Here is a 12969-nt window from a genome sequence, read left to right on the forward strand (position 1 = left end):
TAAGGTGGCTATTTAATATAATAATCAGCAAGTCTAAAAGATGTTCCTTCTTAGGTAGTCTGCCTGTAATAGACAAAACAAAAAAACATGGGAACGAGAACAGTGGATGAAATTCAGAAATTGGTGTAAAAACAAATCACCCTGCTTAACAAGGAAAAAAAAAAACCTAAACAGGTTATATTTTAAAAAAAAAATGGCACACAGAAACATGTTTGCACTTAAAAAAAATATATATATAAATGAAATAAAAATCCTGAAATGTAAAATTTAAGAGACAAGTAATCGCGAGTGTTTTTCGAAGAGAGAACTCCCTTCTCCTAAATAAAAAAAATAAAAACATCCTATAATCTCCAGCCCCTTAAAATGGTTTAGGTTAGCTCTCAAAACAGATTTCAAATATTCCCTTCTATATTTTGTTGTGCCTTTTTCCCTAATTTTAAGAAGAAAAAAAAAAGGCAACATTGAACACTATTTGCTCAATGAAAGCCATCAATTTGTTTCATAGAAACTATAGGATGAATATTTTATCAGAGCTATATGTGCATATGTGGATTGCACAAACTTCATATTTTAACTCTGAAACCCAAAAGCAGTTTGCATTACAAAGAAAAAAAAAATTATACCATTCCTACTATATAATGCCTTTTAGAAGAAAAAATACTGTTAGAAATACAATGAATATTTACAATTTAAAGGATAAAAAAACTAAATGATTTGCTAAGAAAATATAATGGGAACTTTAATCCACATAATGTTTATATTTATGCCCTGCCACATAATAACTATTTTTTATATATATTTATATATTAACATTGTAACTCTTCGGTTATAGACTTTTTTTCTTCCTAATGCCAAAAATCAGAGCATGGGGCAAGTTATAATGGTTACAAAGCAGAGTGGCATAAGCAATATGCTTTTACCCTTAGAGTGCTGTTTTGTAATCTTGGTAATGGAAAAAGGTCCGAAACCAAGTACATATATTTGCAAGTGCTGGCAGCATGTATCTACTGAATGGCAGTATCAAACCATTTATACAGATATCTGCTTCAAAACAGTATACAATTTTAGACAATGACTTACTGAAGGCACTTTGGTAGTAGTCAAATACTACAGACTGAGATTTCTCCCTGCCCCATCCCCCATACAATCTTGTGGCAAGAAAAAATGCATTACATTTCTTTGCCCTTGGTATTAGAATACTATTCTTTTTACAGAAGAAAGGAAAATAATTCTCTACGTGAAGTGATAAAATACACATTTCATGCAAATGTGCAACCATTGCATAACAGTTGTACACAAGTCTGATGCAGGGTTTAAAGTAAGGCTTGTTGCATGGCCAATGCTTTGAAACATTGTTTTCCAAATTATAGATGAAATAGACTATTGGACTAATCATCTTTGAGACAATGTGTTCACATCATAACTACTTTGGCATTTCAAAACTATAAAATCTTGTGAGATTATTCAATTCTCATTAAATTTTGATGGATATGAATCATTTCATAGGAAGTCAGCATTAAAAGTTTAAGAAACTTTTTCTTCGACTGGTAAAAAAAAAAAAAAAAAAGTCAACTGGCAGTATAAAATACAACCACAAACAGAAAGGAGTCTAAAACCAAAGTAAACAATTAAGACACTTGTAAAAAGGTGAAATGCGAACAATGTACTGGCTTAACAAGATTGTTAATGTAGAAACTATTACAGGTGTTTCAAATGTCTTTTCATTGGCACTAGGATTAAAAACCAGCTAAAACAATCTATTGTATAAACCCCTACTGGAAAGCTTGATGAAATCGTGGCAATGTTGTGGTTGTATTTAGATTGCTTGTGAAAGCAGAGGACAATGAGTGTAAGGAACCAAAACATATACTATTGCTAGGGTCTTGAGGATCCTGTGGTTGTGGAGGAAGCTGTGCCATTGAAGAACTGGCCTCTTCTTGAGAATAACCCATTCCTAAACTCCCAACTGATACCGGTGTATTGTATGGAGGGCCATTGGCAGGTATGAAATTGAACAACTGACTGAAGTCCAAAGACGATGTGTTGAGAGGTTCACTAATGGAAACAGAACTTTTAGAGAGGGATACTCCATCTGGGCCATCATCCAATGTCCCTACTTGAGGATCCAAACTTAATTTGGATGATGATGGCGACTCCTGGGAGGAGGATGTCATGCCACTTTGCAGCTCCATAAGGTAACTTTCTATTTCCACTTTCAATGGTTGCTCTTTATCAGGCATCGAAATTGCATATGAGGTAGAATTGAGTGGGTATTTTAGCGAAAGATGGTGAGAGGGATGGACAGGATCCATATCTATAGGGCAAGGCATACCCAAAGACAATGATGGAGCGACCATTTGGTGTGTAGTTGCAGAACTCTGCATGGACTGAATTTGTGTGTTATAGAGGTTCAACTGCAAACTGTTTGTGAATGGCTTTGATGTCAGCTCACTGGAAGATAAGGACATCACGGGAAGCAGCTCATCTTTAATAGGAACACTGCAGGTGAAGTGATCTAACAGGTCCACAGGTTCAGTTTTCACTTTCAGCAGTTCTTGATTGTGACTTTTCTTCATATGACGGGTTAGATGATCCTTGCGCCCAAATCTCTGTGCACAATACTGACATAGGAAGTCTTTTCTCCCAGTGTGCACTACCATGTGTCTACGGACATCTTTGCGGGTGTAAAATCGCCGATCACAATGCTCACATTGGTGTTTTTTCTCTTTAACACCACTAGAAGATTTGCCTGCATGGGTTTTAAGGTGCTCCAGTAGCACCACTGTGCTTTCAAAAGTCTGCGAGCATACTTTACAGGTGAGGTCTCCACTTGTAGCAGCATGCAAGGCCAAGTGACGTTTAAACCCAAGCTTGGTATTGTAGTTCTTTCCACATTCTTCACACTTAAAGGCTTCCTTATTGGGGTCATGGGTATGCAGGTGATTCTTAAGGTGATCTTTCCGATGAAACATTTTCTCACAATAGTTACACTTGTGGGTTTTCTCTGGAGAATGTGTAGCCATATGCCTTTAAACATAGATACAACCACAAAAAAATTATTAGGATTGCAATGAAACACAAGTATGATTCTAGTACGTGAAACCTACACACTGATATATAGATAACATGTTATAGACATATGTTAAAAAAAAGGAAGACTGCGGTAATAATATTTTCAAACCTGTTCTAACAAGGCACAACATTTTACCATGTGGCCATTACAAGTGCAGATTAAGAAAATTTCAGACAATTCTAAATGAATGCAATGTACTCTTATTTCAGTTGGATTACATTTCAATGACACCTTACTGGGAGGGAAAAAAAAATCAATACATTACATCACGTGTCTTACATTGAATTACTTTCAGAATGTTTACAACAAATGCTGCAAGTGGGCAGAAAGTTAATGTAAGCTAAAAGATAAATAAGAGTTTATACCTTAATAATTTGTATTTAGAAACAAAGGCCTTGGTGCAGTCTTGTTGTGTGCACTTGTAGGGCCTCTCTCCTGTGTGAGTGTATGAATGGACTTTTAATTTTTCAACACTGTTAAATGCCTTGTCACACAGTTGGCAAGGGAAGTTTTTCCTTGGTTTTGTTTCACCACGTTTACGCTTCCCTGAAGGGACTTTCTGGGAATCTCTTACTTCTGACAAATCACCAGGAATGACAGTGGCCATCGCAGCCTAAACCAGGCCTTCTTGTTGGACAACTGGCAACTGCCCAACTCCACTAAGTAACAGCGTTTTTGGTGGCTTCGCAAGTTCCATGTGGTCGGAAAAAAAACAAAAGGGGACTGAAAAAAGAAAAATAATATAAAATAACTATATTGCAATGGAGTTTTAATCTAAATAAGCTAAGCGTCGCCTTTCAAAGCATAAAACAAGAACAAAGCCACATGTTGTATTAGCAATAAAAGCTTATTATTAATGTATAAAGAACTGTCAGTCTGGAACAGTGCTGCATGTTAGAAGTTTTAGAAACCATAGTTAAGTGTAAGCGATAGTAACCAACCCTGTGCGAGTTGAGATTATAAATTTCAAGAGAACTTTTTTTTTTTGCAAGGCACCTTGTTCTTAAAATGGAAACTACCACGTGTGGGTAGCTGGGGTCAGTATTGTAAATTCTGCCACCCCCTTAGCTTATAGAAAACTCTCCGCTTTGTATGTGGCATCTATTCAGAGATAAGACTCAATAGTGAGAAGTCTGGAAACAGTTTGGCAAACATGGAGGAGGAGGCATGGGATAACGAGTGATGTATACAAACTGTACATTGGTACCAAAATGCTCAGTTAATGGGAATACAGCAGGAGAGGTGCAAGTGGTAACAAATTAACAGAGATAAGAGGAAATGTAACAAGTAGGGGTGTTTGGTGATTTTTGCAGTGGGATTTAATTGTCAAATTTTTCAAAGTAAAAAAAAAAAACAACTGGCACTTAAAATTCTTGCAACAAATATCACTGACCACTGGATATTTTGACAAATCACTGCTCATTACATCTCCTCCAGATATCTGTTTCAAGGCGTTTTAAGTATGATGGGCCCCATTCACATTTAGTATAGTAACTGGGAATCAACTATTCAGTCCACGATATATACTGTACCTTTCTTACACTGTTCAGTGTATGTACAGCCGTGTCCTCTTACATCCTGCAGTCACGCTAAACAGCCCTTCAAGTCGTGCCATGCGTGGAGGGACTCTGTAGCACCAAACATCTTTTCAGTTTATTTTTTTAACCTATGAAAATGGAGTCTAAAACTGCCCATACACCGATCTGGCTGGTTGGAACAAAAGCCTGGTAAAGGATGGGAACAAATGACAAGTGACCATTTACTCCGAAATGCCAGAAAACGGACAAAAACGGTCGTTCAGACAAATTGATTAAATCAAATGGATTTAACCAAATTTATCTGACCATTTTTGTCTGTTAATCAGTATTTGGGAGCAAATGGTCAATTGTCATTTGCTCCCATCCATTACCAGATTTTCATTCCAACCAGCCAGATTGGTCAATAAATTTTTCGGCGTATGGCCAGCTTTAGTCACAATGTAATGCAGTAGGATGAGGATGCATGAGCAGCTTCTGCTGCTTAAAATGATATGCAACATGCCTATATTCTGTGTGTGACTGCGACTGTATTTGCATACAAAATGCTATGCTATACTGTAACATGGCATTTTGGATGCAGATAGTGCTGCAATTACACACAGAATATAGGCATGCTGCATCTCACTTTAAATCAACAGAAACTGCTTGTGCGTCCTATTGCATTACTTTGCGACTAAAGGTGCATACACACTGGGCATTTTTGGCCAGCGTGTATGTACAGCGATGATCGCTAGCATCGCTGGGCTGAAAAGCGCTCAGTGAATACACACTGAGCGCTTTTCCCCCCCTGCCCAGCGATGTCAGTGGGGGGTCAGCGGCTTTCCATAGCAGGACGCTATGGAAAGCCGCTCACCCCACCGTTCATCTACTGGTAATACCAGTAGATGAACGGCGGCCGCTGGCGATAAAGCGGGAGCGCGCATCAGTGATCACCACTCATCGCATACACACTGGGCGGTTTTGAGCTGAAAGCAGCTCAAAACACCAAAAGTGAGCTGCTTTCAGCTCAAAATTGCCCAGTGTGTATGGGCCTTAAGATATATTTTCATGGGAAAAAAAATGCAGGAAAAGATGCTTGACACTAAAGAATCACATGGCACGCACGCCTCATGTGTAATGCGACTTGTAACGCACGGAGCAAAGATGCAGTATTTCTCATAGAAGTGCCTTTTAAAGCTCTTGCTAAAAAGCATGCACTTTACTCTGGAAGTTATTAATGGCCAATGCTGAAGTGGCTTGTAAATAATAATAATAATAATAATAATAAAACTACACAAACATTTGAAAATGACTGTACAAATTGATGGGGAACTTGTAAACCTCAATTTAAAAAAAGCTTTGCTAAAATTACCCCTAATTACTACATCTATGTGCACAATTTTCAGGGCAATAATACATTGAAGGACAAAGTAGAAACAGATTTCTGACCCACGGTGGAAAATAAAAGATATTATTTAATACAATCTACCCATTTTATATTTGTGAAATAAATCTTCAGTTAGTTTCAATTTATTTCTTTATTTTGTAAAACAAATGATCCTTAAAAACTGAAACCTTTTTCAATTTTGCCATTATATGAGCAATAAGTCTGCATATTTTACATTTACAATGACACCTAACCAAAATTAAGAATATACTTGTACGCACGTGATGCGGTCTAACAACAATGACAATATTCTTCATTTCGTTGCTTATTACATTTCCCAGGTGTTAAAATTGCAAATCTTTTTTAAAACATATAATAATAATAATAATAATAATAATAATAATAATAATAATTATTATTAAGATTAACGTTAAATGATTCACAACTTTTGGGATCCAGCATACTTAGTATAGAAACACACAAATTAGACAAATAGGAAGGCATAGCACTGACTAATACTCAAAGAAAAACTTTTTTGTTTTTCCCCATGTCATTTTCTAAGAGATGATTATACAATGTTTTTAATGAGTGTATCTCACTAGTACAGTGATAAATGTGCAACTCTACAATGCTCAAATCAGTAATACAGTGCAAAAGTCTTTTAAGCCGATTAAATTGTATTGTGGGAGGCTATGAGCTGAAATGAGTCTCCCTGGCTGTATGCTCGCCTGAACAGAGCAACAACTGAACTGCTCCATTGGCTGCCATCTAGTGGTGGCCGGAAAGACAAACAATTTAATTGGCCCCTTTATGCTTTCAGTAGTGTACATTCACATATCATAATATTTATTCACCAGGACACCTTACCAGTGGCGGCACCAGAGGTGGGGCTGCAGCACAGTTCAAATTGCAAATAGGGGAGCCACACCTGCTGCCACCAACTGTCATCCCAAACCAACTTACTGGCAGTTGGAGTTGCTCCCATATTTGAACTTTGGCCTGTGCTGCAGTCCCAGCACCGGAGCCACCACTGCACCTTATAGTTATATAGGTTCACAAACCTCTAATGTCAGGGCACTTTATTACAGTGCTTGATAGAGCTCCTGACTGAAAAATACTCATTAATTGGTGCTGGCACACCCCGGTTTTAAACCTTTCTAACTTCTTATTGCCAGTTTCAACCCCAGGGTTGTAAAGACTGGAAAAAAACCCAAAAGACATAGGGGAACATTTACTAAGCAGTGATAAGAGTGGAGAAGTGAGCCAGTGGAGAAATTTTCCCATCAACCAATCAGCAGCTTTGTATCATTTTATAGTATGTAAATTATAGATGTTACTTCAGTGCTGATTGGTTGCCATGGGCAACTTCTCCTCTGGCTCACTTCTCCGCTCTTATCACTGCTTAGTAAATGTACCCCTTAGTAACAATGTAAAGTCAATCCTAATGCTACCTTAATGTTAGGCAACGCATTTCACTGCACCCATGTGATTTCATCAGGGTTCTATTGTTTTGTCCACCAGGATTCCTCCTCCCTCTTTATATCAACCCCTTTCTTCTGCCTCCCATGTCCGCTGCCCTGGTGTCATCCTCTATTCTATGCTCTTCATCTCCCCTATAGTCAGGTCATCTATCAGTCCTGCCACTTCCACCACAGCAACAGCTCAAGGATTCTGCTTGTTCTCACTCCAGATACCACTGCAACCCTCAACCATGCACTAAATTTCCCCCACTAGAGTTACCTTTTATTTGCAGGTATATACACTTTACAAATTTTAATTCACTTCGATGTATTCGGGGAAAAAGCCCATTATGATCATTGCGGTTACATGTGATAAAGAAAAAGTACTTATGTTTTCGCATGAATGATTAGATTTGTATAAGCACCCACAGTGCAGTGTGAATATCTGTATTAAGTATGCTTGATCCCAGAAGCTTTAGATGGTTATTATCGATTTTAAGCAATTTCTTTATGATTTTGTATTAAATTACATAATGTTCTACAATAAAATTGCATTTTTATTACTGGATTCATTAGAGGAAATTAAGACTATAGCAATACTTACCTTATAACACTTCAGACTTCATGGAGAATCAGTACGGCTATAATTTTGTTTTTAATACATTTATATTTGAGGACCAGGCAATTATCTCAGTCTGTTATCTTTTATTGGTTAATTTATCATCATTTACAACTCTCTTTGCTAAAACGCACATTGGTTTATACAGATAATAAATGTGAATTAGAGAAGAAGCAGTTTTGTTGTGGTCTGATACATAATTATTCGTGATGCTGGCAACTAGCTAAAAGCTTTCCAATTACTGATCTCTTGTTTATTACATTTACACACTGGTTTTAGATTTATTTTTGTAGGGATTCATAGCACCTTTATTGATTTTCAAGATGTCCAACTACCTTTTGTAGCTTTTTCCCCCCTACCTTCCTCACACTATGACATAAAGTAGGGGTGGGCAAAATACGGCCCGCGGGCCGGATGCGGCCCGCAAATCGATCCTGACCGGCCCACTGCCTCCCACCAGCGAGTAATGACAAGCGGCCCGACCGGCTGAGCTGCTTGTCATTGCTCTGCACTGCAGTACCTCGTAGCTGAAGGCGACGCCTCTCTCCCCTGCTGTGTTGTAGCAGCCTCCTCCTCCTCCCGTCCACAGTAACAACGGCTGTGTTCAGCCGAAAAGGGGGCAGAGCTATGTGCCAATGGGGGGCGGGGCTACACGGGGCCTCAGGGGGCGGAGCTACACGGGACAAGAGGCAAACTGCTACAGATCCATCCTTCCTGCCACTACCAGCCAGATCAGTAAGTAAATGGGAAAAGTGAAAGAAAGTGTGTGTGTGTGTGTGTGTGTGTGTGTGTGTGTGTGTGTGTGTGAGAGAGAGTGTGTGTGTGATAGTGTGTGTATATTTGTGTGCGCGGGCAGTGGCGTCAGACTTTTTTTAGGTTGCGGGGAGAGAACTTTAGCTCTCGCTGTACCATCCCCTCCTGTGTTCTGTCACCATGTCACCCCTGTGTTCTGTCACGTGTCACCCCCCCATGTTCGGTCACCGTGTCATCCCCGTGTTCTGTCACAGTGTCACACTCCCGTATTCTGTCACTGTCCCCCCCCCCCCGTGTTCTGTCACTGTGTCACCCCCGCCGTGTTCTGTCACTGTGTCACCCCTGCCGTGTTCTGTCACTGTGTCACCCCCGCCGTGTTCTGTCACTGTCAACCCCACCGTGTTCTGTCACCGTGTCGCCCAGAGGCATCACCGGGTGTGGTGACACCCGGAGCGCACTCTGTACTATTACTAAATGTTAATGTGTAAAAGGGGGCTCTACCTGCTGTAATTTGTAAAAGGGGGCTCTACCTGCCGTAATGTGTAAAAGGGGGCTCTACCTGCCGTAATGTGTGTAAAAGGGACTCTACCTGGTGTAATGTGTGTAAGTGGCGCAATTTGAATAATGGAGACTATTGTGCAGCCTTATATGAATCTGTATTATTTTTTGCCCACACCCCTTCCACATGAAGCCACGTCCCTATATTTTTGGCAAGTGGGGGGACCTGCTATTTTGTTTGTGGCCCTCGGATACTGACAGGAAATGTGAAGTGGCCCCTCAGATGAAATAATTGCCAACCCCTGACATAAAGAGTCATGTGTAGATCACATCTATTGTTAAACTCTAAAATTAGTTCTTTGCAAGATATATACTCATTATTGCAACATAATATCAAACATTATTTCACTAAAAAATAAAAATCATACTTAAAAAATTGAAATTTGACAGATTCCGTTCGAATCACACCTGGTGGTTGTCCAATAATCTTTTCAGTTTGATTCTAGTCTTAACCTGTCCCGCTAGCACTTCTTGGAGGAGACCAGACTCTAGAAGTTTCCATTTTCTTAAGCCTGTAAAGAGAAATAATATTACAAACAGTTGTAAAAATCACTGCCTCGCTCATCCTGCTACATTTTCAAAACATTAAGGCTTTAATGCAAATTATTTACACCTTAAGACATTGATATGTGGAAGCTGGATCCCAGCATGCCCTCACATTTATATGCATAACCATTATTCCCAAAATCTTATGGCATTCAAGGGTAGAATTCAATTGTTTGAAAAGTCAGTTGGGTGTCTGTTTTTTTTCCTACCTAATAGACAGGAGAAAACAGACACCCAACCGACTTTTCAAACACTTGAATTCCTCCCTTAGAATTTAAATGAAGGTGAAAAACTTCATGGGTAGAGCTTCCAAATGCACTGGTTTGTCCTACACTTCTTCTTGTTTTAACTTAGAATGGCTAATTGCCAAGTCAAATCCAGGAGTTTCCAAAAATATTTCTACAATATCTTCAACCCTTTGGATACCAGACTGGTGTGCCCATAACATTAATTACACCAACATCAAGCAATACAGTAGAGTTGAGAACATTATGTTGAAAATGGTTCTGACTGCAATATAAATTCTAATTTATATCTACCTACAATCAATTCCAGCAATGTTGGAAGGTAAATTCTCTTCATTTTAAAATTGTTTAGATGTTCAATATCTTTTTAAAGATATATAATGTCAAATTGGGAAAAAAAGGGGTTTATATTTTATAAGCAAGTAATTTTTTTCCATGGTATAATTTCCATAGATTGCTTGTATTAGTAAAATGCTATAAAATTATACATAAAAAAAATAAAAATAATAATAATAAATAATGCAGGAGTACGTACAAATGACACTTTATTTGGAACACTTTGATTTACTTCTTAAAAGGAAGACATAATTGTGCTATACTTAAAAGCACAGGTTCTCAAACTCTGTCTTCAGGACCTCAAACAGTTCATGGTTTCCAGGTCTCCTCCCAAAATTGCAAGTGAAATAATCAGCACCACCTGCAGATCGATGCCCATGCTGGTTGCCGTTAACGAGGACCTCCCTCGTCTGTACATAATAAAAGACCAGGGAGGGGATGTTAACGATGCACGGGAGCACACATCGTTAACGACATTGAGTGTACACACTGGACGACATTGTAAAAGATCTTGCTCAGATTGGCCCTTCTGAGCGAGATGTTTTACTTTCTCATCTAGTGTGTATGGGACTTAAGAATTCTTAGTGCTTAAAGTTTGCATAATTTTATTGTTGTTGTTGAAAATTACAATACACCTTTAGCAGTTATCAGATAAAATACAGCAAAGGATTAAAAAAGCCTCAGCTCCCCAGAACAAAAAAAATAATACATTTTCACAAATGATTTTGAGGAAATCTGCACAGCTACTGGCATTTTCCACTTTGGAAAACAATTTTGCAAAAGGGCAAAAGGGATGTAGTCATAACGTCCCTATTTACAATGTCAACATTGTTGAAATATTGACAATGAACATGTTGGCATCTGCAGAACACAACATGTGAAGTGTCAACATTCTGCAGGTAATAGAGGGTTGATGTTAGGCTATGAGAGGGGAGGGTTAGGGGATAGCGATACTCACTGCCCTAAACACAGCAAAATCCAGCGGAAGTCATCAGGACATCACTGCTGGAGCCACTGGGCCAGGTAAGTCACCACTAGACAACCAGGAATGTTTTGCTGACATTCTAATCATGTCTAGACATCATTAGTGTTAACATAACTACAATGTCAACATGCAATGTTTACAAAATATACTATGTTTTCTAATATAACATGCCTGATAAAATTTTACAGTTCAAATTCTGCACCAAACCAGAAGGGATAAGTAGTGGAAAAGGCCCCTATAGTTCTAGGCTCTTATTTTTGTCTACTTGGTTAGATGGGGTAAGACAACCAAGCATTGGGCAGGGAGTCAATAACTTGTCCAGTTTCTGAATTCCTTCAGGGGAAGGGGCTCTAACATTATAGTGAGAACAATTCATAATGTCCATCCTAAAACACCCAGGAAGTACCAATTCTCCTGCTGATATCTGTACACAGCTGGGCTTAAACTCTCATCTCTGCGGTTCATCTACTTCAGTAGGGTCAATGAGGGTTTTAGCATCTACTAATGCAATATGCACCAAAGAAGAGTGATCTTTAATTGCCACAACTTTACAATAGTGTATAGTCTACTATACAATTCTACAAAAGAAAAACTAAGAAAAATCATGCAAAACAAGATTCCCACCACAAATTTGTGGATACTATGAGCAGAAGTAAGTCACTTGTAGCCACAAAAAGCAAATGTAGCATATGTTTGCACATACACTATATGGACGAAAAGTATTTGGCCTCACCCGTTAAATTCAGGTGTTTCAATCAGACTCATTGCCACAGGTATATAAAATCGAAACACCTAGGAATGCCTTCTCCATCTGCAAACATTTATGATGCAAAATGGGTCATTCTGAAGGGCTCATTGACTTCAAGCATGGAACTGTGATAGGATGCCACCTTTGTAGTAAGACTGTTCGTAAAATTTCATACCTGCTGGATATTCCACAGTCAAGTTTAAGTGATATTATTAGAAAGTGGAAGCATTTAGGAACAGCATCAACTCAGCTACAAAGCGAAATACCACGTGAAATCAGAGCGTCAATGACCTCTAAGGCGCATGGTGCATAAAATTCACCAATGCCCTGCAGATTCAAAAGCTGAAGAATTCCACACTACCACTGGGTTTCCATGGCCGAGCAGCTGCATGCAAGCCTCACATCACCAAGTCCAATGTTAAGCATTTGATGGAGTGGTGTAAAGCACACTGACACTTGACTGTGGAGCAGTGGAAATGTGTTCTGTGGAGTAATGAATCAAGCTTTGTTTGGCAGTCTGATGGGAGAGTCTGGGTTTGGCGGATGCCGGGAGAACGTTACATGCCTGACTGCATTATGCCAACTGTGAAGTTCGATGGAGGAGGAATAAATGGTCTGGGACTGTTTTTCAGGGTTTGGGCTAGGCCCTTTATCACCAGTGAAGGGCATTCCTCATGCTTCAGCATACAAAGAGACATTTGGACAATGCTATGCTTCCAACTTTCTGCCAACAGTTTTGGGA

The 12969-nt window shown here is 39.0% G+C and overlaps 1 protein-coding gene across 5 annotated transcripts in view; it reads right to left on the reverse strand.

Moving 5' to 3' along the window:
- Positions 1-1666: 1666 nt before the first annotated feature.
- Positions 1667-12969, reverse strand: part of PLAG1 (PLAG1 zinc finger) — a 75224-nt gene continuing 63921 nt past the window's right edge. Inside the window, exons 2-4 of one of the 5 annotated variants that reach the window (XM_063924996.1) lie at positions 9776-9879; positions 3439-3796; positions 1667-3027 (exon numbers count right to left, since the gene is read on the reverse strand). In XM_063924996.1, the coding sequence (XP_063781066.1) occupies positions 1773-3027; positions 3439-3680 (1497 nt within the window). In that variant the 5' untranslated portion in view covers positions 3681-3796; positions 9776-9879 and the 3' untranslated portion in view covers positions 1667-1772. Of the gene's footprint in view, positions 3028-3438; positions 3797-6844; positions 6927-9735; positions 9880-12969 lie in introns of those variants that run through there. The other 4 variants (XM_063924995.1, XM_063924997.1, XM_063924998.1 and 1 more) reach the window with 4 other exon arrangements.

Source organism: Pseudophryne corroboree, chromosome 5, assembly GCF_028390025.1.
Source record: "Pseudophryne corroboree isolate aPseCor3 chromosome 5, aPseCor3.hap2, whole genome shotgun sequence".
Classification (NCBI taxonomy): domain Eukaryota; kingdom Metazoa; phylum Chordata; class Amphibia; order Anura; family Myobatrachidae; genus Pseudophryne; species Pseudophryne corroboree.